This window comes from Crocodylus porosus, unplaced genomic scaffold, assembly GCF_001723895.1.
Source record: "Crocodylus porosus isolate Cpor-Errol unplaced genomic scaffold, CroPor_comp1, whole genome shotgun sequence".
In the NCBI taxonomy this organism is placed as follows: domain Eukaryota; kingdom Metazoa; phylum Chordata; order Crocodylia; family Crocodylidae; genus Crocodylus; species Crocodylus porosus.
Window position 1 is genome coordinate 72,929,118 of NW_017728947.1, and position 27,838 is coordinate 72,956,955.

The 27,838-nt window shown below is 44.7% G+C and overlaps 1 protein-coding gene across 2 annotated transcripts in view; it reads right to left on the reverse strand.

Annotated features, from left to right (window-relative positions):
• SLC25A21 (solute carrier family 25 member 21) overlaps window positions 1-27,312 on the reverse strand; it is a 432,824-nt gene extending 405,512 nt beyond the window's left edge. For both annotated transcript variants that reach the window (XM_019552188.1, XM_019552187.1), the window contains exon 1: window positions 26,810-27,312. In XM_019552188.1, the coding sequence (XP_019407733.1) occupies window positions 26,810-26,876 (67 nt within the window). In that variant the 5' untranslated portion in view covers window positions 26,877-27,312. The remainder of the gene's footprint in view (window positions 1-26,809) is intronic.
• Window positions 27,313-27,838: the final 526 nt, after the last annotated feature.

Genomic DNA, 27,838 nt, shown 5'->3' on the forward strand with positions numbered 1-27,838 from the left:
GCTATCCAAAGTGGACCCATCAAACTGAACAGTTGCTTTCATGCTGTTGTGGAAGGAACATATGGAGACTGAACAGGATTCATGGCATCCAATCTTTTCTAGGACTGTGAACATGCCTGACCGTGTCAAATGCTTTGGTTAGATCCACGAAGGCAAACTACAATGGTCAGCTTTGCTCTCTGCACTTTTCTTGAAGTTGACACAGGAAGAATATCATGTTGATGGTTGATCTTCCAGCCCTGAATCTGCACTGAGATTCAGGATAGACAGAACTCACCAGATGTTGTAAGTGCACCAAGACAACCCTTATGAAAGCTTTTCCTGCTCAGCTTAGTAGAAAGATACCTCTATAGCTGTTGCAGTTGCCCTTGTCTCCTTTATTTTTATACAGAGTGACAATGTTTGTGTGCCACACATATCTTGTGGAACCTCACCCTCTTTCCAGCATTTGAGTAGTAGCTGATGACGATATGGTAGGAGGCTTCCTTCCCTGCATGTGAGAATTTCTGCTGCAATGCCATCTTTTCCAGGAGCCTTGCCACTTGATAATGAAATCAGTGGCCTTGCTTAACTCTTCTACAGTGGGCTCAACATCTAACTCTGGCATGACCTGTAGAGTTGGTATCTGGTCCAATGATCCACTGGTGGTGTTTCTTTCTTGTGAGTATAGCTCCGAGTATTGTTCAACCCAACAGGACATCTGCTTGCTTTTATCTGTAACGGCTTTACCACTGCATGACTTGAGAAGGCAACCTTGTTGACAGTAGGGCCTAGAGCTTTTATATCTCATCACACAGCTTAATCCAGTACTGATTTGCACAGAGTCTGGCTGCTTTCTGTACTTTGTTTTTTGCCTGTCAAAGCAAAATGAGTGGTTCAATGCATCTCCTTTGCTGCACTGTAATTATGTCAGACGATACCTGAAGATAAAGCCACCTGGATGTAGATTTTAAGATTCTACTGCTACATTAAATTTGGATGTCTATGGCCACATCTACACAAGATGCTGACTCTGCCTGTGTTGAAGTACATTACAAAGTGCCTCTTACTTTGGTGAAAGCATTCCTGGCAAGTGACCTGCAAAATATTTTAATTTTTTGTTTATAACAGCTTGGTTGCTATTTAAAGACCAATGATACCCATCAGAAAACTCTAGGAGATAATAGTGTTTGTACAGAATGTTTTTATTTTAAATGCTTTTGCTTTCTTATTTCTGCTTATATTTCCATGAAAAATAGAATAGTAATTTTGGCTTAGAATATGTATGCTCCTGCTGCTTATTCCTTATTTGAAGTTATTTTTAACACCAGTTAGTTGTGAAAAAGCAGATGTGAAAGATCAGAGATCAAACACAGAAAAAATGTAAGATGGCATTTCTTTTACCTTTTCCCCAATCCAGAAATGTAATTTAAAATCCATCATTCTTACTAATTTATAAGAGAGTGTAATTTGCACATCATCTTTCTTCTTGACCTCTGTTTTTCATGTGAAAAGGAGGAACAGATGAACTCTTATGACACTTTAGGTCCTATTTTCCAAAACTACTGGAAAGAAATGAGAGTAAGTCTGCAAACAGAGCATTTGCCAGTATTTCTCAGCAGTTATTAGCAACTAAGTTCCAAGTCTTGATTCAACATGAGAAAGGACAAACACACAAAATATCTTTGCTTATAGAAATAACAGTACAAAGACACTGCCTTCACTCTCCACTCCCAAGACTCCAAGTTAAATCTACCTGGTCCTAGAACCAACTATATATTCTGGTTGCCTCATTTTTATATATAGTTTTGGACTATAATATGCCTTTGTAGTTGAAAAAAGGGTTGGGCCCAAGTGGTATAACATCATGAATATTTTAGGATAACCTCCCCCTCTTCCCCAGTCTACAGGAAAATAACACCCAATTTTTTTTTATGCCAGTAAAATATTAATGATTTTTTTGCAATAGCTATGCATCAACAAGTGCTGTACTTTAGTTACAACTGGAAATGGCTTAAAGCCAGCTATTCAATAACTGGTGTTTATCTTAAACACATTTAAAGCAAAGAGATGCCCAATACAAATAGTATATCACTTCAGTCTTTGAAAGTTATCATTTTATCTGTCAATTAATTCACATCTATATATTTTTAAACAGGCCAATTCTGATAACTGCTGCTTCTGAAATATTGACTTTTATTTTAAATGTTAATGAACTGCCTCCCATGAAGAACCTTCATACTTATTTGCCACTAAGTATGCTAAGTATAGACATTGTTCAAAGTAATCAAATGATAAAAATATTTGTTTCCATTAAGCCCTATTATGTAGTCTTCAAGTGATGTTACATTATAAATCTTGGTCCAGGCTTTTACCAAGTTTTTGGGAAGGTATGAATGACATGGTAAATTTGCATTCATATTCATGGAACTTTTAAAATCTGTTTCCTATTTAGCCCTCCAGCCAGAAATAATATTTTCATTTGTAAACAAGTTGTTTCATAATCAGACATTTTGTCATAAATAGAATCCTACAAAAAAAATCTAGACAACTGCAACATCTTTATTTAGAAATATATATTAATATATCTTTGCAACATAAATCACTTATTACTTTCTGCACCTCTACACAGTCTAACATATAAGGAAAGATTTTAAGGAAAATTTAATCTGGTGTCCAAATATAACATTACTTTAAACATGAGGTCATCTAAACATCTGTCTCCAATATATCCCCAGGGATTTAAATCAAAAGTCAGCTAAACATGTACAATCATTTTGAAAATAAATAACAGAACAAATTTAGGCTTGATTATGATTATCATGCTTTTTCAGAGGAAACATTTATTCTAATAAGAAAAGTCTGAACTAATTTAAACTTTATGGACATTAACTTAAAATAGTTTCGTATCCCAAAGAGGACATTTCTTTCCATCTAATCTGATTTCAAACAATATTCAGTGTTTAATATTTGAAAACCAGGCCATGCATCTTTTTCTTCCTCCATCTATAAACTTATTTCTGTAGTTTATCATAAGAACTGCATGATGGCAAAAGTACTTGCTCGTAAGACCCTTCTGAATATTCTTTTCCTGGAAAACTTCTACAAGAGTAGAAAATAAAAGGGAGGCAATGCATGTCTTTTGTTGATACTAAATGATCTAACAAGCTTCATTTTCCTTCAAAAAGTAGCAAACTCATTCTGAAGACAAGAATTATCACAATAATCCACAATGGGTCTAATTTAAAAGAGTTGTTATTATCGAGAAAATTGAGGATTATTTTCACTTTTATTAGATATAATCAGAAATCCGAAAAAGAAACGATTTTTTGAAAAAAACAACAACATTGTTGTCCATTATGGTAAATACTTAAGACTTAAACCCTATTTTCTTCCTGTAATGTGAAGAGACAGAGAGTAGGGGTCAGATTAGAAAATAGGGACTCTTCAGGGAAAGGAAGTAATTACCTATGCAGTATTCTCTCCCAATCCCACAATACCCTTCTGTGTGATTTAGGCTCCACAGAGTAGAATTAGAGAAGGTGGAAATAGGTAATAAAAGTATTTTGTCAAAAACCAGCATGTATTTTCTTATACTGAAAATTAGATTAATTTGTGCCATCTCTTTTCCCTCTCTAGGCACTCATTCTCTGATAGAAAACTCTTTCAAAGGACAAATGCAAACAGAATATGCTACCAGACATAAAAAAAGACTATTGTACTCCAACACTAACTGGTAATTCTGCCCCATTTAAGTATTGTGTATTCCAAGTATTCTCAATAGCACTAAAATGGGTGCTATTTAAAGGATGATGTATCTTTTTTTTTTTTATACTGGTATCTGTCGGCTTTCATACTGAAATGTCATTTTGTGCCAAGACTCTTGGGAGGAGTTTCAATAAACAAAAATAATGCTTCAGTTTCATGAAACCTCTACTGGTCGTCATAAGGCACAATTAATTCTTTTAGTATGAGCATGTATTTCCTTTAGTTGCAAGACAGAATTCCAAGCTTGCCTGGAGACAATATTCATAGCCCTTGCTAAAAGACCCTACTAAAGAATTGCAAACCTCAAATGCTCAAAAATCATGATGACACAGTCATCAGATAGGATTTAAAAATTGTGTGCGTGCACGTGTATGTGCATGCGCATAAATCACAGAACTCCCACAGCTAAGAAGAAAAAACCCTATCACAAAATTCATGATAAATATTATTAGAGCTAGCAATACTGATACTGCCAAATACTGTTACAATAGTATTAGCACACATGGAATTATTTCTCTCATGTAAGATTATCTGATGATGTATTTAATGATGGTGTCTGGCATCAGTTGAAAATGCAAAGTTCAGGTTCTTTATACTTTTGTGAGTACTCTTAAAATGAAGTGTAAATTTGAAAAACATAAGCAGCTTTAAATACATTTTTAACAAATAGTTGAGAACATAAAAGTAGGAGGGAAAAAAATCCCATTTCTGTGGTAAAAATACTTAAAGTATTAACTTTGAGAGGAAGTTAAGTAAATTTCTCTCTCAAGCACTGGGAAAGGTTCCCATTTTGTTTTTGACAGGGTAAATCCTAGGGGGACAAAAGTTGTGCATTAGCACATTTCAGTAAAGTACAAACAATATAATGCCCAGGAAACCACGAAACTAACATCCCAAACTGGGAAATGATCTATTGACTGAAGGCTGAAAAATGACCTGTAAACCAAGTTTCCTGCCAAAATTAGAAAAACTGGAGAGGGCAGAGAGAACAAAAACAAAACTAACAGTAAACAACAGTGTAGTCTAGTGGACTGAATACTAGCCTACATACCAAGAACTCCTGTAGTCTATTCCCAGCTCTGTGCACAGCTGGGTGGGCCTACAAAACCAGATCCAGACACTCAAAATGTAACAAGGCTTTAAGTGCCAGGATGATACTGTTGTACAGAGGTCAGCTTTTTAGCTGTAGTATGTCAGTGAAATGATGTTCTTGGGTATCACAATAATTAACTGTCTCCTGATGCAAGATAAATGAAGCACAGGTGCCTGCATTGTATTCAGTGCAAAGCTACCAATGTTAAGGGTACCTGTAAATGTGCAGGCCCACTGCTCCAATGTGCTGTAATAACAGCGCATGGGAGCAGACTCATTTAACTCAGTCTGCTGAAGCATGTTAATTAGCATGTTCCACCAGCCTCAGCGTCTCATGTATTTAGTGTCCCATGCTTCAAAATGGTGGCGGGGCACTTTAACTAAAGCATGACCATTTTGAAGCATGGGACAATGAATACATGAGATGTTGCAGCTGCTTTAGAGTGGCTCTTAGACCAGATCTAATTAAAGCACCTCCTCGTCCCCCCCACCACCCCAGGCATATGTAAAAATGCCCTAAGATCATTCAAGACACAATTTGTGAAGTAAAAATGAGGACTATAGGTCATTAGATCCTCACTTGTGAATTCTATCACTTAATATAATTTTATAATTATTAGTCAAGTAACTTGTAAAGACTGTGCTAGCTGCTCATTAAAGGAAATGAATCAGCAACAGGCAGCAAGTTGGAAGGGAGCTTGTTATACTCTACCATGATCTAAAGCAGATTAACTGGCACTACTGCTTACAAACTGGCTATATCTTCCTTCCCTGCACTGTCAGAAATCAAAGAGCTAATGATTCCGTTTCACATGTAAGGGAGGCCAATTCCAGATGAAAGGAAAATCTGCATGAATATTTATCTTTTGGGAAAAGTAGTCATTACAAATTCTTAGTCCCAATGAATAATTTTAATTGAATTACATGTTCAAGATATTCTCTACCAGTGGCAAGTGCTACTTATCATTATTATTTAGAACTGTTCCATCACCTGAATGACAGCAGCAATGACAGGGGCTGTATACACACATTCAAATGATCTGGGAAAATTCCTGGTAGAAAAAACTTACCCAGAGGCCGCTGAAGAGACATTTGAATACTGAGTCCTTGAAGAGGAGAGTGCTTGCAGTGTAGATGCTGAGCAATAAGGAGCCCCTGTGCACATATCTCAGTATGCTCTGCAGACTCCCTCAGTCTACAGAGAGACAGGTGGCAACAGTGCACATGGCAGCCCTGATTGGCTGACCCAGATTGCCTACGTCTCTCTGCATCACAATGTGGGACTGTGAAAAGGGCATGTTCTGCTCTCTGTTTAGCTGGAGCGGCAGGGTTCAGTGAGCAACACTGTCTCCTGGGGGGAGGTGGAAAGCAAAGCAACCTTGGATGCTGAAGGACTGTAATGCTTCTTCTCAGACAAGAAGATGTACAAACATTATCTTTCCCAAGAGAAAATCTCCTGGGAGTGATTTAAACTTGGTTTTTTCCTCAGTTATTTTTCTCCTGGAGCAGCCATTTTTGCCCTGGGAGAAAAATCCTGAATATCTGTATACTCACAGTTTCTCAAAGCAATGACTCTCCCAGGAGAAATGGAATGCCTATATGTGGCCAATGCAGCCAACTCTCATAATTATATTCCAATATTGGCAGGTTCCTTAAAATCATAACTCCTGGAGTCATTAGAAAAGCTGTTAACCCTTTACAGTTGCAGAGAAGATAGCTCTTTATTAAAAAGGTTTTTCTATCTTATACCCAGTCTCATGATTTTGAAAAATATTAGAAATTGTCTGTTGGGGGATAGTTAAGGCATACTTAATCCTCAGAGCAGTGGAATGGACTAAATCAACAGTACTCAAGCTATCTGGGCCTATAGACCAGATGAGTGGCATAGGGCCAGTCTGTGGGCTGGATCCTGTGCGAGGTTGGTGCACAGGGTCAATCTGTGTGTAGAGTACTGTATGCTGCATCAAGCTGCAGAGTGACCCCATGTACCAGCTTGGCCTCACACACCAGATCCAGCCACAAAGCAACCCTGTGCACAGACATAATCTGGTGCATGGGTCCACATCATTCAGCCCATGCAATTTCCCATTGACTAGACATTAGGTGGTAGGGAGCAGTGGTAGCATTTATCGCAGCAGCTCTAGGCTCTGCCACAGCAATTAATGCCACCACCTCTCTCCCGTGGCCAAAGGTCTGGACCTGTGCAAAGCCTCACAGACCAGATAGCAGAACAGGCCATAAATTGAGCATCACTGGACTATATAATATCTTCTAGGTTTTTATTAAACAGGTATGTGAGAACTTTTTATGAATGCTATCCTGAATACTAGTCATTAAACTGAGAATTTTAAGAAGAAACTAACAAGAACAAAAAGTAATTAAAAGTATTCTACACTACAGCATCGTCTCAACTCACACAAGTTCTGATAGTTTCTTGTCATAATACCTCTACAAACAGAACATTTTATCTATTAATTTAATAGTAGGATACCTGCAATAGCAAACACATGTTTGTCTTGCTATTCATTAAAATGAACATTCAAGGATTAAAAAGGCATCATCACAACCTTTCAACACATCATTTGTTAGTACATATTTAGAAATGTGTTGAAGAGTTATCTATTTTTAATCAGAGTTGAATATTTTCTGGCTTTAATCACTGCCAGTACCTCAGCACATTAAAAATGTAAATCAAATTAGGCTCAACATGAAGAGAGAGATTACGCAATTTATGTAAGGTCACCTGAAGGCCACAGCAGATTTAGGAAAAGAATCAGGGGGAACAATTCTACTTACATAGAAAAAGTCCACTGATATGAGTGGGACTAGGATTTTATTCTAGGTGTTCCGATTCATATCTACTGTGTTAACCACAAGGCCATCCTTCCTTAGTCTAAACAACTGATTATCACTATGTTTACTGCAGATTCATGTATAACAAAGTTCACTGTCATCCGTTTTTCTTCTACAGTTTAGAAGAAAAAGATGTTTCTATTTTCCTATTAAAGTATTGAATCCCCAAAGTGGTGTTTTAACTTATTAAATCATGTGTAATTTAAATGTGTATGTCTAGGCATATGAATGTGTACAATTGGTACCTATTGGTCTTGACATTTTCTTCATATGTTTTTACATTAAGTTTTCACACATTTTCTTATCAAGTGTTAAAATACTGAAATCTTCTCTCACCTGCAAAGTCTTAACCCAAACATTTGGTTTTGGTTCTTCTACCAAATACTACATTTAACATCATCATGCAATATCACACTGCCATCTTGTGGGTAATATGACAAACAACTAGCAAAAGTAAGATATATGTACTTTAATATACACCTTAACCCTTTAATTTTAAATTATTGTTATTATTCACTAAGGCATGCTGTCTCTTGTATTTTTTTTTTTAAACTACAATTACCTTCAATTGGATTAGAGGTTTTATTTATGAGAAAAACTTCAGCAGACTGGAGGGCTCTGTTACCTTCCTGGTTCTTTAACAAATAGGTCAGAGAAGAAATATAGTATCTTAGGGACAAATGCTCCTTTCTATTTCCATGAGGAATAGAAGCTGAAACTTACACTTTCTACATAAAAGATTGCTCAGGAGTGCTGGCATTACTGATCGACTCTGCTGCTTTCTTTGCCCTTGCTAGCTATCCCTATGGTAAGGATAAGGTAGGACTGGTGAGCTCTGGTTGCAATTTTCTGTATTCATTCCCTGTATTCATGTTCTTAAATCCATTAGAAGAATGAGAGCAAGTTATTTCTTACTTAATAGTTACTACCAATCTTTATAATCAATAGAAAGGATCTAGAAATTGTTCAGGACAAATCTTTTTTGTACTTTGCCTATAGATAATAGAAGTTCTGGCATGTGGAAAATTCATAGTTACTTTGTCATTACAGAGGATCATATTCAGAAACAGTTCTAGAAACTGGAAGAATACCAGTGGAAAAATACAACATTTTAAAGTGAGCATGACAAGAAAGAAGATTGAGAGGACATTCTCCTCTAGAGCTATTTGACATACAGGTACTAAACATAATAGAGTCAAATTCCAAAACCAATGGGAAGTTCATAGACTTAAAGTTAAGCATGTTATTTAAGTACTTTGCTATATCAGAATTAAAGAATCAAAATCTCACTGTGCTGGGAATGCAGACACTAGCTTAAATTATTAATATAATATAGTATGTCTTTGATTCCCAGTTCTCCAATGCATCCAGTTCAAATCTGGTGCTTGTTTAATAAGAAGCATCTTCTTATTAAAGTTAAGTAGCTGATTGTGTGCTTTGTTGATCAGGACCTTATTGATTCATATATGGATTACTTGTTTATTGAATCTAAATGTTTTATTCTCTTCTGTTTAAAGTACTAAGGATAGAGTTTTAAATGATGTATCTTTTTATTTATTGTTCCTCAGTGGATTCCAAACAAAAATGCATTCATTTTATAAAAAGAGATGGTTTTGTCAAACACCAACTTTCTCACAGCATCTGCAAGATGAGATGAACCTTATTGGCACTGAGTGGAATTAGCAACAAGTGGAATTGACTAGGTACATTTCAATGGCAACGGAATACACAACTACGTATTCAATGTACTACAATGAAAAAAAGAATTCAACTTGTTTTGCAGATCCCAGGATTAATTTTGTTGGAAGAAGACACCACTAGTGAGCCAAACACAATTTTAGATATCTATGGTGGGAACAGGTTCTGAGATGGAACACTTGTCAAACTGTCTAGACTCTAGACCCTCAATCTGGTGCCTGTTCCCCAGTTCCCTAGAAGCTATGAGTGGAAGAACATCAACTTAATGACACTGACTGCTTTCTATTATTGGCCTTTCTGCTAGAAGCAAGAAGTCTAGATTTTAAGTTTTCATGGATATTAAGCTCAGTTGAGTATCTGGACAGTGAACCCTCCAATACAACTTCAGATACAACCACTTTCTATTGTTTTATTTGTATTGTATCTGAACAGAGTACAAATAGATGCATATTGGAAAACATGATCAGAGAAGCAAAGCAATGGGAGGAGAATGCTATTCCTTCCAACATACCAGCAATTTGTCTTGCTTTTTGAAGTATAGACAGGCATCTAATATTTGAAACATACATCAACTTTGCTCCTCAAATACATATCTTGCAGTAGACAAATACTGGAATTACTAAGCCTCCTTCCTCTACCCATCCTCATGAGTTAGGGGCCCAAATCTCATCAAACATTAATCACATTGGGCACCTAATTCTAAGTCAAAAAGCTCACCTACTCATTCATTCTGTGTCACGGGGCGGGGCCCAGGAGTGGCCGTGATCTCTCCTGTGCCCCCACCGTGCCAAGTTGCCCTTCCAGCACCCTCGTCTCGCCCGCCACGTCTTTGCTGTTTATGTAACATTAATGGGAGGCTGCCTTTCCTGGGCTTCTCGGACCCAGAGCTCTTGCCCTATATGGATATCTCTTGGTGCACCCCCCCCAGGGCGTCGCGTGGCTCCTTCCGCCCCCAATACCATGCCCAAGCCTCACCGGTGTTCCAGATGTTCTTGTGTCTCTATGTACGTGTCCTCCCCGGGGCCTCTCCGGTATATGCTCCCTCTCCGGGGCCTCTCTGATATGCGTGCACTCTCCAGGCTTTTACCCGCACGTCCTGCCCCCTCCGGGCTCTTTAGACTTACCCTCGCCCCTTTCAGGGGCTTCCCAATCGACGCACCCTCATCTGGGGCTTCTCCTGTATCCTCATCTTCACCGGACGCTCTAATCCTATGCTTGCCTTCTCCAGGGCCTCCCTGATATGCGCCCCCTCTCCAGGGCGTCCCTGATATATGTGCCCCCCCCCCTCCGGGCTTCTATTCACACGCCCGCCCTTCTCCGGGCTTCTAATTGCACGCCCGCCCTTCTCCGGGGCCTCTCCAATGTATGTGTCCCCTCTGGGCTTCTATTCTCGCGCCCGTCCCCTCTCCGGGCTTCTAACCATGCGCCCGTCTTTCTCCAGGGCCTTTGAACCTAGTCTGCCCTACCTGGGCTCCCTATTCCCGTATTCACAGCCGCTCTACGGCCTATGCCTCGCACTTCTCACACTCACCTGCCCTCACTGGGGCCTATGCCTCGCGCTTGCTGCACTCGCCCTCACTGAGGCCTAAGCCTTGCGCTTGCCGTGCCTTTCGCGCTCTCGCCCCCTCTGGGGCCTATGTCCACACTTCTCGCCCGCTCTGGGCCTCGCTCACATGCTTCCCGCGCTTGGGCTCAGGTGGCCTGTAGCCGTGCCTGGCCCCCACAATCCTCATTGCCCCTTCTCAGGGCTGGGGTATTGCACCCTGAACTACAGTGCCCTCGCCAGCACTTTGCCCTTTGTCAGGGCTGGGGTAGTACACCCCTACTACGGTGTCCTAGCGGGCACTGGAGTCCCCACCACTGTGCAGCCCCTCTGGGACTCTTCCCAATTGGGGCTCAGGCGGCCCTAGCCTTACCTGGCCCCCTTGACCCCTTTCTCTGGGTCCTGCCCCACTAGGGCTTCTACCTACGCACACGCTGGGCTTCGTCTCACCAAACGTGCCCTCCCTGGGCTCCTCAATCTGTTCGCCCCTTCTGGGCCTGGGGTCTAGATGCCCCACAATACAGCACCCCTCTCTGGCACTGGGAGCACCCCAACCTCCCTGGGGGGGCTCCTGATGAGGCCTCCTCCACCCCTACAGCCTCGCCCGGTCCTCCGGTATTATACAATCACCATCAAAACCAAACTCAAAGCCATGCCAACCGGTGGTAACCCAAAAATCAGCCTACCGGCTACAACATCCCATGCCACCCTGGTTCTCTGTCAAGCCTCCCTGTCAGAGGCCTCTCCATCTCATCAGCATGTAGGTACTCAGGCAGCTCTGCCTTGCTCTGCTCTGCGGCAGAGCTCCTGCCTGTCAGAGGGGAACTGCCTCTGGCCTCGGCCTGGCTGTTTATAAAGGCCAGGCCCTACCCCCTTTTGGTCAGCTGACCCAATCAGTTACCTAAGCAACCTTCAGCTGGGCTGTCCTGCTGATTGGCAGCCAAGCCCTATTACCAATGCCAGCAGCAGGCACCCTAGTGCCCTGCTACATTCTGCTCTGTGAAAAATCTGTCTAAGACAAAAAGATCAGATCTAGCTATGGCTGGGTACAGACATCCAAAAAGCTCAAATGGAACCGATCTAAGTTACACAGTTTTCTCTAAGTGGTATAGTTTAGATCGGTAGTGAACACAACATACATTCACTTTTTGGGGGTAGGGGAAGGGAGTGCAAATCTTAGACTCCATTTTTAAACCAGTCTGTGTGTGCTGAACTTCTATTATGGGTGTACACTGGTTTCCAAATCACTTATACCAGTAAAAGTATAATGTCTGTACCTGGTCTATGTCTATAAAAAGTTTAATTTTTTTATAAAATGAGAATGTTTTGTTATATATGAAAGTCCAGTTTTCCAGCATTCTTTTCTAAGAGATGTCATGAGTAGTAATTCTTACCATTTATTAAATAAGATACATAGAAGAAAAACAAGAAAAACACTGAGTCGCATCAGAAAGGTAATGCCACAAGAAAAGTTCAGTGCACTGGATTTGTAGAGCAATCTTCCTTTGAATTTGTCATCAGCACTATAAATAGTAAATCAATACTTCAAAAATTTCAATTTCAAAATAACATGGTTATAGTTCTATTTAGCTGTACATCTACATTTCCTAGGGAGGTGGATATGTAAAACTCAAAAGAAATATAATATAAAGATATACATAAAAATCACTTGTGATTTATAGTCAGCTTTTGCATTATCGCTTTGCAGGTGGAAAGATATCCAATTATAGCGTCTTAGAAACCTTGGCCCAGAAGTTCAATATATTTAAATTCACTCGGCTCAGGTTTGTTTGAAACCGTGTTTGTCCTTAATTGCTCAGGCATTGGTTTGGAAGCCTATCACTCATCAAAATACAATAATTAATCTATCTGGATTGTGATCAGCAGAATTATTCTATTTCTTCCTTCCCTTGTATCAGATTTTTGGGAAACTGCTACTTTTTAGTTTGGAGTCTGCCTTTTCTGCTGTGCCAGAAAAGCACAGGGATTTTATAATCCTTATGTGTTGCAGAGGCAGTTCTAAGAGAGCTACGGCTGGACATGTGCCTGTTAGACTGCTCTAGTAATGGTTCTCAGACTTCCTAAAATGTATTATGGAGGTGCTGATAGTGGATCACTAGTTAAAGTTGCACCAAGATTTTTTCCCTCTCCCCAATGGGACAGTTCTAATTTGACCAGGTTTCCTGATAATTCTGCACATAGTGGACGCATCTACATGAGACATTTACTGGGAAACTGCCTGATAAGAGCTGCAGTAAAGGCTCAACATTTACATATGCAGCTCTATTAGACCACAGGAAACTAATGAACTCTGCCACAGGTTAGTACTTGTAAATGCAAGCATTATCCTGTGGTGGCATGTTTTAGTGTGCAGCAATGCATGTGTAGACGCTCCTGGCTAGACCCACTTTGAAGTGCCCACACGCCTCAGCCAGCCCCTCTGCAGCATGTTGAGCCCAGCTGGAGCAGCCCCGAGCTGGCAGGCTGATCATTGCAGTCCCCTGGCAGCTAGGGCTGTACTGACCTGGCTCAATATGCTGTGGTCCCACATGCACATGATGGTACCACCACTCCACACACCACTCACTCCCTCTCCCCCCCAGGCACAAGTTGATAGGCCCTGGGCCCCGCACACCCCTAGAGTCATCGGCCCTGGGGAAGAAGTGGTTATAACCCATGATGGTGAGTTTACTCAGAACTAGCTAGTCAAAACTAGTTAAGCAGCAGTTATTACTTCAGACACAGAAAAGGTCAGAGAACTTTACACAGTTGAAACACACTGATGACTCTCAAATGCAATTCTGAGCTCTGGATTTATCTTGCATTTCTTGCTGTTACGTGAAAATGAACATGGCTAATGGAAGGTGTGATAGGAGTATCTCACTGGAGCCTTTCTGTTAGTGGCTCTGCCTTCCTGTCTTGGGCTAACTGCCTGCTTACTCACCTGCCATGCCTTGACCTTAATTGATTAAGTGATGTAATTAGCAGGAGGCTGCCCACTTTATATGTCCCCTGTCAGGGGGCACTATCTGCGGCTCCTTTTTCTCCCCTACACCGCAGCCCAAGCCTCGCAGATGGTACTTGACATGGTTTGCCCTACGCCTTGGCCCTCTTCTTTATTTCTGGGGCTCCTCACTGCCCCCTCTCGCTCTGGGGCTCCTCACTGCCCCTAATAGCCTCACTGGTCCTCCGGTAAAACAGTAAACACAAAACACAAAGCCCCTGGGCTATAACGTAAACTAAACCGTCCGGTCAAAACCACATTCTATCCCGACCGGGAAAATACTCTTCATAGCCGCAACCAGAGGATGCTCCTGCAGTCTATCTTCTCCTTTCTCTCCACCCTAGCCGAGCTCCCGCCCTCCTTGGCCACCAGAGGGGAACTGCTCTCCTGGCCTCATGCTTGGACTTAAGAAGGAGCCAAGCCCTGCCCCTTCCTGTCAGCTGATTCCCTTGATTCCCCTAGCAATCAGCACCTGTGCTGCCCTGGTGACTGGCAGTTGAGCATCCCCCTTCTCACCACTAGGTGTCTCTCCTGAGCCATTTCTGCTTTTAGGAGCAGGGCACCTGAGTGCTCTGCCACAGTAGGCATCTAATCTTTTTCTACCATGCTCTTTTGATTACACTGTTTCTCCCTTACAGAGAATAATGTCAACTCAATTTACCACCCTTGGCAATCAGTCAGGATCACAGATTAGGCAGAAAAGACCTTCCCGTCTTCCCTTCTCCACATTAAGCTCCCCTTTCAAAACAGAGGTTCGTGGAAGTTCTCCTCCCAGACTCAGACCCCTCGGAACCAGGCTGCCCAGGGATGGGAGCAAAAATGCTGGGTCTCCCACTTCCGCTCCTCCTTGCCACCGCACTGGCTTGATTGGTGGCACATGGCGTCTAATCAGCACAAAAAAAATAGATCAAGGAGAGAGAGAGAGAGCGTCCTTTTCCTCTCTCTCTCTCTTTTTCCCTTTTTATGAGGACTCCTCTGATCCCACAAGACCAGATCAGTATCTTGCCCTGTTCCCAGGGACTTCAGTCTCTGGGTCGGGTATGGCAACTGCCCTACCTGCCCGTCAGCTTCCCAGTTCACTTGCCTCCTCACTCTGGCTCACAGCTCAGTCCTGGATATTGGCCCTGCTGTACCCATGCTCACCCACCCCGGGTAAGTATCCTCTGATTCTTCACAGTCTACACATGCATGGCATATGGTGAGTGTAGATTAATTTACAGCGCTGTTGGATAGTCCTATCAGGCACTGGTACTATCCAACAGTGGAGTAATTAACTACGCTTAAATGCACGTGTGGACAATGATTTTGGGATTAGTTTACTCCAGCTCAAATTGCACCAAAATTTATTCAGTCATATTAATTGCATGTGTAGATGCACCCTTTGTGTACTATTTCTCTATGGATCCATGCCTTCTTCTATGCTCTACATTATAATGGGAACACTCTTGCAAAGTCTGTTTACTCCAGCCCCACTTCCTCCCTCCCCAGTTTTGTAGTTGGTAGGGTCCCCTGCAGGTGTTGATCTACCCCCCCATGCCTCTTTCTTCCCCCCTCCTCTTCCATCACAATAGACTTACCAGCTGCACACAGCTCTCCATGCTGCTGAGCTGTGCTCCTTGCTGCCTATGTGCTGTGGCTATACACATGCACGGGCAGTTATAAGGGCCAAATTATCGGCCCTATCAGGCCGACTTCTGATACACTCAATTTTCTTTATATCAGTGCCAATCTGATATTGTATTGATGTATCAGCGCACCTCTAGCCATTTCCTATATGGAGAAGTACTGTAATTATAAATACCATCATAAGGCTTTTGAAATGCCACAGTATGGCTATATTACAGCCATACTGGAAAGGTGATTTAAGCAGGTGAAATCACCAGGCTAAATAGCCTTCTGCCTGCTCCCAATGCTTATTCTGTGATCATTTAATACAAACTACATATGCAGCATTGAGATGTAGGGGCTAGGGCTCTTCCACCTCCTAGAGCACTGCCTATCTCACTAGGTCACAGAAACAGGCTCTTTTTCTTCTTGCTCTTCTTTTGTGCACGTTGTTTCATTCTTAGATGTCCAGTGGCCCAGGCTAAACAGGAGAGGTAGAGGACATTCCCAGCCCTGCCTCACGCAGGACCTGGTAGTTAGGGTATGTGAAGTGGGAGATGTGGGCTGACACTTCCCAGGGCTGAGAGGGGTATAAAATCCAGGTCTATTTTTTCTTGGGCAAATGTCTTAACCATAACGGTACTGGAAAACATCTGGGTACTACTAGACAAAGAGTCAGTCCCTCCACTTTTATTTTATGAGTGGTGCTCAACCTTGTGGTGCCATTGTGCGGCTCAGTGGCAGAGGGTTGGTTGGCAGACTGTATCAGATCCCGTACGCCAGGATTGGCCCCACACTGCTAGGCAGTGCAGGGCACTGATTCATTTCACATTCATGCTCTGTGCTGCCAGACTGGGGCCCACACCTCTGGATCAGGGCTACATGCTGCATCCTGTGACAGATCAGGGACCTGAGCTGCTTCTAGCCCACCCCTGCATGCCTGGATCAGGCCCTGGGCTGCCTCTCTGACCAATCTAGTGAGTTATCCAGCCCATGGGGCTCCCTAAAGGTCCAGAAATTTGGTAGCAGAGGAGCAACAATTGCTGGCATTGCTCCCTTGCTACCAAATTTTTAGACCCATAGGGAACCCTACAGAATGGATGGCATGGTTCCACAGGCTGGGTTGGCTTGCAGGCTGAGGGTTGAGCACTCCTATTTTATATCTATGTCACTACTCCTTTCTGTCAATCAGTTAGATGCACTGGTTCAGAGAGACATTGCCCCCCTGAGCCAGATCCCAGTAGAATGTCTGCTCTTTTAGCCAGATCCTGACATCGAGTCAACTAAGGAAAGAATGAAAGAAAGCAAAGCAGTAGGCAAAACAGGATCCTCCTCTGGAAGGTCACTGGATTACCTACTGAAAGAATGAGAGCTACATGCCTTTCTGGGTAGAATAGGATCATCCATCTGAGTTACATGAGTAATTCTGGAATGAACAAAGTGAAGTCCTTGGATGTCAAGCAGGTGAAGCAGCCTTGAACTAAATTCCTCAGATAGGGGAACTTTCTTTTATGCGTTTCTAGTATACAGTTTCATAGACGTTGTGGCTGAAAGGGACCTTGTGAGATCATCAGGTCCATCCCCCTGCCCAAAGGACAGAAAGTCAGCTGGGGTCAGATGATCCCAGCAAGGTGAGCATCCAGACATCTCTTGAATGTATCCAGAATAGGTGCTTGCACCATTTCTGGGAGGAGTCTATTCCAGACTCTGGAGACTTGGACGATAAATAAGTTTTTCTGTACTTCCAGTCTTAAAATGGACTTCCAGCAGTTTGTGACAATTAGGTCTGGTCTTTCCCTGGGGTGCCCCAATGAACAGATGTTTTTCCAGTGCCTGATGCATACCCTTTATATACTTAAAGGCTGCCACCAAGCGCCTGGAGAAGACAAGGCTGGGGAACCAAAAGTCCCATGCCTCTCAGCCTCTACTCATAAGGCCTGCTCTCATGATCCCTAATCATGCATATGGCTTTCCTCTGGATTCTCTCAAGCTTCTCCATGTCTTATCTAAAGTGTGGCACCCAGAATGGGATGCAGTACTCCAGCTGCAGCCTCACCAAGTAAAGCAGGAAGATGACTTCTTGGGTCTTGCTTGAGATGCATTAGTAGATGCAAGCCAGAGTTCTATTTGCTCTGCCAGCTGTGGCATCACATTGGTGGCTCATGTTCATCCTGTGATTAATCACGACCCCCAAGTCTCTTTCAGTTGTGGCACTAGTGAGTGTAGCACTGCCAGGCCTTTCTCCCAAGGTGGAACACTTTTCATTTCTCTGTGTTGAATGTCATCAGGGTTTGATCCACCCACCTTGCAAACCTGTCCAGGCCGGCCTGAATCCCCTGCCTATCCTCTAGCATAACTGCATTTCCCCATAATTTGATATTTGTGTAAACTTAGCCAGTTCACTTCTGACACGTGAATCCAGATAATTTATGAATATGTTTGAGTACTGAACCCTGGGGGATGCCACTGGCCACCATGTACCATGCTGACTTGGTTCCATGGACTATCACTCTCTTGGTATGACCACAGGGCCAGGTCCCCAGCCATCAGATCATGAGGTTGAAGACACAGTTCCCCATTTTTACTATGAGGACATCATGAGAGACCAAGTCAAAGGCTTTTTTGAAATTCAAGTATATGACATCAAGTTATACGTCACCTGGTCATAGAAGGAAATGAGGCTGGTCAGGCCTATCCGCAACAAAGCTATGTTGGCTGAATTTTGCCTTCCATTAGCCTGTTGTTGATGGTTTCTTTGATAATTTTTTTCCAAGCTCTTTTGAGGGACTGAGGTCAAACTGATTGTAGTTCCCTGGATCTTCCTTCCTTGCTTTCTGGAAGATAGGCACCACATTGGCCCTCTCTCAATCTTCTGGAACCTCTCTCGATTACCGCAAGTTCTCAAATATCCTTCCCATTGGTTATGGAATGATGTCAGCCGACTCTTTTAGCACTCTTGGGTGCATTTTGCCCAGGCCAGCTGACTTGTGGATGTCCAGATTCTTAAGGTGTTCCCTCACAAGATCTTCGTTAATTATAGGTATATGATTTCCCTTACCCTGGTAATCCTGCATCCTGTCAGGCAAGGTGATCCCACTGGGCTGGTAGCAAACCAATGCAAAGTAATTGTTAAGGAGATTAGCTTTTTCCTTGCTGTCAGTTGTCAGCTGCCCCATTTGGTTCAGCAGAGGTCCAATGTGCTCTTGTTTTTTTTTCTGACTTCCCACATATCTGAAGAAGACCTTTTTATTATCCTTGATTCCTGTAGCCAGTTTAAGTTCAGTTTCAGCCTTGACTTTTCTGGTCCACTCCCTACAGGTGCGGGCCAGTGCTGCATAATCATCCTGAGTGGTATTTCCTGACTTCCATCCTTTATGGGCTTCTCTTTTCAGATTCAGGAGGTCCATGAGTTCCCTATTAAGCCAAGGGGGGGGGGGAGTAGGGGGAATCTCTCAGCCCTTTTGCTATCTTTCCTATGGGTTGGAATAGGCTCCCCTTGTGCTTTTAGGATTGCGTCTTTAAGGAGTGACCACTTATCATGAACTCCCCTCCTCGTCAGGCTGTGATCTCTCAGGGCCTTGACAACAAATTTCCTGAACTTGTGAAAGTCAGCTTTCCTTCAGTCAAGGATTTCTGCATTGATCATCACTGATTTGCCAGCTTTTTAAATGGATAAAGTGATTGATTTGTGATCACTGTCACTTAGCTTCCCTTCACTCCTCAGGTCACTCACTAGATCATCCCTTTTGGTCAGGACCAGATCAGCAGCATCTGACCTCTTGTTGGCCCATAGACTTCTTGAGTCAGATGGAGCTCATCGATGCAAGTGAGGAAGCTTCACAACTGATCAGATTTGGCCGAATACTCTTCCCATAAAATGTCAGGGTGGTTGAAGTCACCAGTGATGACCACACACTGAGAGCATGCAGCCTCAGCCAGTTCCCTAGAGAATTCACAATCAAGCTCTTCCTCCTGGTTAGGAGGTCTGTAATAGACTTCTACAGTTACATCCCCTTCACCACGTTCTCCCCATATTGTAACCCAGAAGGTCTCGAGTCACCCTCCTTGGGTGACAATCTCTGCTTCTAGAGAAGTGTACTGCTCTTTCACATAGAGAGCTGCACGGCTGCCCTTCCTTGCAACATGATCCCTCCCTCCTTGTAATACGATCCCTAAAAACACACTGACTTTCCAGACATTCAGTAACACTCAGAGAATTGCCTTTCATAGAAATTAGGGTTGGAAGGGTTCTGAGGAAGTCATCTAATCCAACCCCCTGCTCAGATCAGGACCATCACCAATTATATCATCCTAGCCAAGGCTTTGTCTACCTGGGTCTTAAAAACCTCTAAGGATGGAGATTCTACAGCCCCTCTAGGTAGCCTATTCCAATGTTTACAATCCTCTTAGGGAAAAAGTTTTTCCTAATATCTAACCTAGACTTCCCTTGCTGCAACTTGAGACCATTGCTTCTTATTCTGTCATCTGCCACCAATGAGAACAGTCTAACTCTATCTTCTCTGTAACAACTCTTCAGATAGTTGAAGGCTGCTACTGAATCAACCCCGCCATAATCTTCTCTTCTCCAGACTAAATAAACCCAGTTCCCTCAGCCTCTCCTCCTGAGTCACATGCCCCAGTCCCCTAACCATTTTCGTTGCCCTCCGCTGGACACATCCTTTCTGTAGTAGGGGACCCCAAACTGGACACAGTACTCCAGATGTGGCCTCACCAGTGCCAAACAGAGGGGATAATCACTTTCCCCAATCTGCTGGCAGCATTCCTACCAATACAGCCCAGTATGCTGTTAAGTCTTTTTTGCAACAAGTGTACACTGTTGGCTCATCTTCAGCTTCTTGTCCACTGTAACCCCCAGGTACTTTTCTGCAGTGCTGCTGCTTAGCTGGTCAGTCCCCAATCTGTACCAGTACATGGGATTGTTCTGTCCTAAGTGCAGAACTTTGCACTTGTTCTTATTGAATTTCAGGAGATAGAGGATTGGACCAAAAACAAATTTGTCAAGGTCATGCTGAATCCTAGTCCTACCCTCCAGTGTATCTATTACTCCCCCCAGCATGGTGCCATTCACAAACTTGCTGAGGGGGCACTCCACCCCATCTTCCAGATCATTGATAAAGATATTGAACAAAACCAGCCCCAACACCAACTCCTGGAGCATTCCACTTGATACTGGCTGCCAGTTAGACATTGAGCCATTAATAACTACCCTTTGAGTCAAAACTGGCTGGATCATCTATCCGCCTTATAATCCATTCATCCCACCTGTACTTCCTTAGCTTGCTTGCAAAAATATTGTGGAAGACAATATTAAAAGGCTTGCTAAAGTCAAGACAAGGTTCTTTGGCTAAATGTGATATTTTTTATTAAACCAACTAAATAGTTGGAAAGATTGTTCTCCGCAAGCTTTTGGGCACAACCATCCTTCATCAGACATAGGGAGAGTCAGCTGTTGTTTTGTGTTCTCCTGCATAGCACAGAATCCAATATGTAAAAATGCAGGTCTGTGAAAATGCAAATGCATGGCAGCAAGGATCAGAGACCATGGGAGACAACAGGTGTGGAGGGGGGAGACACGCAGACAGCCCCAAAAACAACTCCCTCCCCCGCCCCGTTATGGTTCATTTAGGAGCAAAATTTCCCACAAAAGTCAAGTTTCTGTAGAAGTCTGAACCCTGGCTCTTGAACTGCAGTTCTAAATTTTATTTTAGGCTTGGATTCTTCCAATAGAGCCATGCAGTTTATAAACTAGAGTTTTCTGTCATAAAGGTACCCCTAAAAGAGTTGGGGTTGTCTTCACAGGGTATAAAGAAACAGAGAGAGAACAACAAGGAAGACCATCTAAGGACTGGCCCCTTAGACCAATACATGTAAGCAAAAAGAGCAGTACATGACAGGGGAACCATTTTGATCATAACACCAGTTTACTGTTTTTCATGTCTCTCTATTCCTCCAAATTCCTCAACAGACTCTGCTAATGCAGCTGCTGCTCCCTACAGTACACAGGGAGGACTAGATTATAAACCCCTCTGCTACAGTCTGTGATGTTACACTTCCATCTAGAAGTGTAATACCTGGTACACTGCAAATGACGACAGCTGTCATTTAGAACTGGGTCCAGTTTCTTGGCATGAACTGATCATTCCCATACTGGACATACTCTTATGGAGTAATACAAGGCAATACCAGTGGTTCAAGATGTAGCTGGAGTTGCTCCCCACTTTGAGGTGACCAACTTTTGAAGTATGCTGGAGATACTGGCTCTCTCTTTTGTTGTCTCTATGATTCCAAGGCAAATGTTTGGTCCAGTGCAACTCCCAAGTACACAGGGTTCAGGTGGTTAGTCAGTAGGATTCAACCCAAGTGATGTTTAATTTCCACTTGGCCTCCCTATGGTGTAGGTCAGGGGTCAGCAACCCACAGCATGCATGCCAGAGTATAGCACATGGGGTTGTTTTGCTTGGCATGTCACAGGCTACAAACCCTTCTGTAAGCTGCCTGGGCTCTGTGGCTGGCAGCAGCTGCCCAGAGCCCAGGCTGGCTGAAGCCAGGAGGCTGAAAAGAGGGACACCAGCCCAGCCGGGCACCATGAAGGTGGTGGCTACATGCACACCTTTGGGTGGATAGGGGGTAGGCCCTGGGGCAGTGCAACCCCATATCCTCCATTGCCATCCACCCGGAGGTGTGCATGCATCTGCTGCTGCTATGGAGACTTGCTGGGACTCCAGAGTCCACTGCAGTTGTCTGCAGCCTCTGGGCTGCCTGCCACAGCCAGCCTGGGCTCTAGGCAACTGCAGCAGGTGATGGGCAGGCTGCAAACATCTGCACCAGGCTCTGGAACCCCAGCACCAGCTCTGTCCAGGAGGTGACTCCACATGCACCTTGGGGCAAAGGGCAGGGAAGAGGCCAAGGTAAGGCAGTGCAACCCCGGTACCTCCCACACCACCCATCAGGGCACATGCATGCAGCTATCACCAGCAACAAGGATTGGGCCTTTTGCAACAACTGTGCAGCCTGCCCCCGGCACTCCGAGTCAAGGCCTGGGTGAGGGATGGGGTGATTTTGGCACTCCACCCAAAAACGTTGCTGACCTGGTATAAGTGAAAAGTTGTGACCCACATCTTGGGTGGCGCAAACCTTGTTCTTATTGTTGTAATCTGTAATCTAGTTGTTCAGTGCACGTTAATGCTCTCAACCATAGCAAAGTTGCCTTACGATGTGATGCATAGATCTTCAGCTTATAAGAAGCTCCTTGTACTACTCTGTATGGATTGGTCATTTAAACATACATGTTTAAAAGGATTGGTGCTAACATGCTATCCTGTGAAAGGCCATTTCATTGTCATCGCCAATGGCTCTGTTTCTTGCAGTTCTATGTAAAAACATCTGTTCTCCAAAAGAGATCAGATTATCTGTATTACGTGGTAATTGTGTATCATATTATACATTTGGCAAGCAGGTTTCAGTGGTTGACCATTTCATATGCCACTGATAGGTCTAGAAACAGCACCTATCATCAACCCTTTCTCTAATCTGTTTTCTATATGCTGGCTGATGTTTAGCATTTGGCCAATGCAGGACTTGCTTGGTCTAAATCTAGCTTGTTTCAACTGCCAAGCTTTAAGCTTTTGAATAGTTTGATTGAAGTCAAAGATGCTTTCAATCTGTTACTCACTGGGTGCACCTACATGTTCAAATAATCTGGGAGCAGTTTACTCTCAAGTAAACTACTTGAGAGTAAACTTTCCTGGGCACATGTCTACACATGACACAGGAGCAAAATTTGCTGTTCCTAGCAGCAGACTACTCCCACTCCCTGTGACCCTGCAGTAGCCAGGGGGAGCTCCAGGCTCCCACGGGTGGTAGCACAGGGGCCAGAAGACAACCATCTCTTGGCAGGGACATTGCTCCCTGCCCCCAGGAGCTGCCTGCTGCTGGGCAGGCTCTCCCATCAGAGTCCTGGCAGGGAAAATGTCCCCCTTCCAAGGGAGCTCCCAACCCCTGCTCTGTGGTTGCAGGGTCCAAGCTGGAAGATCTTTCTCTCCCAGCACCAGCACCAACTCCGTGGTCACAGGGCTCGGGCTAGAAGATCCTTACCTTGCAGCCTGAGCTCTGTGGTTGCAGGACCTGGGCTGGGAGATCCTCATCTCCTAGCCCCACGGTCACAGGCCACACTGGGAGATCCTTATTTTCCAGCCCGAGTCCTGTGGCTGTAGGGCCACTCATGGAGTTGGGACTGGGAGCTCCCTGCTAATGGGGCAGGGGGATATTGTCCCCACCTGGGCTCTGATGGCACAGCCCTCTGCTGCCTGGCTAACCAGGAGTACATTTCCCCCCAGTCAGGAGTCTAGATGTGCACTACTGCCCAGTAAGTACCTGTAAGTTTGCTATTTGCATTTGCTGGTAGCAAATTTACACACAATTAGACCCAATTACTGAACAGTAAGCATCTGCATGTGTAGACATGGATACTTACTGTGCAGTACTTAGCTCTACTGCACAGTAAAGTATCTTGTGTATATGTGCCCAGTGGGGATATTCACATGCTTAAAGTTAAGGCTTAATTGAAGCAAAAAAAAAAAAAAAAGCAGCAGCAGTAAGCAGATTTGTTTTATATTGATAAATATGTAGGTTTAAAGAATGTTTATACCTTTAGAGTACATATCCACAACTTTAGGTGGGCCAATACCAATTTGATTCTGATATGCAGTCCCAGTGGGACAGCGGTGTCTGGCTGGTAAGTCTGTTATTGGGGAATGGTGGGGGACAGGAAGTGGGTCTGGCACTGGAGCTGCCCAGCTGGGACAGGGTGGGGTGCAGGATGGAGACGTGGCCCATCTGGGGGGGGGTCACGGGGACGGAAGGGGGGCAGCTCCCACTGCTGCATGCACCCTGAGAGAGCATGGGGGGGGGGGTGTATGCCCCCAGACCAGTGTGCAGGGTAGGGCGGGCCGCTAGGCTCTTCCCAGCGGGGGACTGGGCCAGGCTGCACTCAGGGTAGGCAGTGGTGGTGCAGGGAAGGGGGGCTACAGTGAATTCTGGAGTGACTGCAACCCCCCTCAACTCCTACTTCTAGCACCACCGCTGCCCCCCACAAGTGAAGCCCGGCCCAGACTCCTGCTGGGAAGAGCCCAGCATAGCCCAGGCCCCAGACCACAACAGCAGCCCACCAGTCCCATGAACAGATCCAGGTGCAGCTCCCACATGCCCTCCCAGGGTGTGTGCAGCAGCAAGAGCTGCCCCCCTCCTCCCTGCACCCCCCAGATGAGCCACAGCTCCTTTCTGTGCCCTGTCCCACCCCAGCTGGGCATCACCTGCTCCTACCCCAGCCTCACTCCCTCCCTCGTTGCCAGGGCCTTGATCTGCCCCCTACCTTTTTTCCCACAACAGACTTACCAGCTAGACTAGACTACTCAACACACTGCAGGGCTGCAGGGCTGCAGCTGCACACAGCATTTACAGCTACATCAGACAAAAAACACCAATTGCTAATACTCTCAATTTTCCTCATATTGGTGGCGATCTAATATGGGACCGCTGTATTGGTGCACCTCTAAATTGACTACCAACTGTATTTTATTTTCCACGTGGGAAGTTGTCACATCCGCCTCCACCAAAAGAAGAAGAAACAAATGCGTGATAAATAAGAAAAAATAGTTAGACCTGAATTATGACCTGTGAGAGAGTTTCCCATTCCTGACTGACATATGATGAATTGTATATGCATGCTTCACTTCTATATCTGTTTTACTTGTCTTTTTTCTTTTTTATATTTATATTCAATGTTTTTGGATTGGTATTATACAGGCACTTACGTTTAAACATCCACTGCTTTATCTGGGTCCGATAGTCCATAATACTAATGGCAGACATGCTTTAGATGTTGTAAGCCTAAAGAATGCCTGTCAATGAGTTCAGAAACAATCAACAATAGGCAACCCAAAAACAGTGCTTATAGGGCTTCATTTAAACAGAAAGAAAAACAATATACTCTATAGCTATAAATACACTGTATATTATCTACAACCCAACATTGTAGTCATCTACTACCTGGCAATCAGAAAGCCAAACTAAAAGCGAAAAAAAGTGAAAATGCCTAGAAATTGCATTATATATGATCAATTAAATGCAAAAAAGGAAACATAAATAAATGGGATATATGCAGTTTTAATCATTGAATGCATAACAAATGCTTTAATGTTATGCACGATTATAAACGGATCTTGCCACTTTAACCCCGCAGATCAGAACCACACTACCAAGATAGAAAAAGGAAGAACAAGGCTGCATGCTTCCCTTTCAGACACAGCTGTAAGTTTCAGTGTTGTGCAAAGTTTACTATTAAAGCTGTAGATTTTAAAACCTAGAACTATGTAACTTCAAGTACGGTTCGTAATGTGCATGATATTTCTACATCATGCTGCAATAGGCCTTTATTAACTATGCAATATTCATGGTCAATATCAGTAAATAATAATAAACAATAAAACCACCATAGTAATAAATGAGTATTAATAAGTGACACACAATAACAAACGCTACTGCATAATAATAAATTATCATAAATGGGGCATGTCAGTCACAAGTGGATTCATTGACAGGGTACTCGATTAGACCTCTTAGGAGTACACCCTGATCCAGAAGTTGCCCAAAGTGATGATTATCATATAAAAACGAAATGCATTTCTGAAGCTGAACTCTTTTTCTGAGCGTTAGGAACACCTGACTAGAGGATCCCCCAGGACCAGGGCGGCCGAAGCGGGAAGGCGCGTTACAGGAGGGCACAGTGAAGTACTCAGCCCTTCTGTCAGGCAGAGGCCGCCTGTCCTTCCAGGCGAGCCTGCAGTGGGGCAGGAGCCCCTTCCCAGTCAAGCCGTCAGCTTGTCTTAACCTGAGCAGCCATCTCCTCGTGTGCGGGCCCCGCGCCCCGCGCCGCGCAGGGCAGGGCTCTCCACTCGAGAAGTTTCACGCGTGTTCCCCGCCGCGGTGCTGTCGGGGCGCGGGGCAGGCCGCGCGGGGCGCCCCGAGAGGCGCCGGCCGCCGACTGCAGACACCGCGCGGGCTTCGCTCGGCGCCCACGGGGGAGCTCGGCCGTGCCCGCGCCGCGCCGAGAACCTATGAAGCCGGGAGCCCGCGGGCCCGAAACAGGCAGCGGGGCGGGCTGCAGGAGGGGGAGCTACACGCCGAGCTCAGCCCCGCCCCGCCCCGGGAACGAGCCCCCCCGCGCGGCGCCCGCGGCTCCCGCTTACCCGCCGAGCCGCCCGCCGCGATCTGGTGAGACGCCTCCTGCAGAAACCCCCTGCGCCGCCCGGCCATGGCGGCGCCCTGCGGAAGGGCCGCGGATGCCAACGCACGAGGAGGGAGGGAGGGAAGCGGCGCTGCTGCCGGAGCCCCACGCTCTGGCCCGGCTCGGCGAAGAGCCCGCGGCTGGCTGGGCCCCGAGAGGAAGCGGCGCGGGCTGCCAGGGAGAGCGCGTGGCGCAACCTTTATCCCCCGGGGGCAGCGGGCAGCCGCCGCCCTGCTAGCTTTGCAGCGCCTCACTCGCCGTACGGAGCCGCTGTGGGGAGGGGAAGGGGTAGAAATCCCCAGCGCCAGGGTGGCAGCCAGGGAGGAGGCAGCAGATGTTAGGAGCCTCCTCCCAGAAGGACTGGAAGGGGCCCCCTTTTGCCCTTCCCCTCTGAAACTCTCCTCTGTGAGGCCCGACCCGCATCCACTTTGTCCCCCAACCTCTTGCACCCATTTCTTCCTTCACTACCTAGTCCCAGCTTGTCTCTGGCTGCTGGCCTGGGTTGTTTTGCTTTTGTTTGGTTTGTGGCTTTTTGCGCACACACCCCTGCCAACCTCTCCTGACTGCTGTGGTTCACTTGACAGTCCAAAACATGTCCCAGTTACACCATTCTTATTCCAGTTACAAAAAAGGCACTGCGCACCTGTGTTCTGTGTGCCCGTGCACCTGTCACTGTCATCTTTAACTGTCTCAATTATGCAAAGCATCCTCTCCCCTCCCTTCCCAGCTTCTCTGCCTGTTTGCCCATCCTTTCATTCATCATCATGTTCATCGTCCTCATTGTTGTCCTCATCATTATCATCGTTGCTCTCTTTGGAGCGCTTGTCTCCAAACAGTCTATGCCAGTCCCCTCTCTTCCATAGGATGTCTGCTAGCTCCCTCCCATCATCTTTTACTGTCTTCCTGCCATACCAGTACATCACACTCAATCCCATTTTAATGCTGCCCTTGACTGGGAGGTTTGTATGTTTATGTGTAGGTTCCCTGTCTT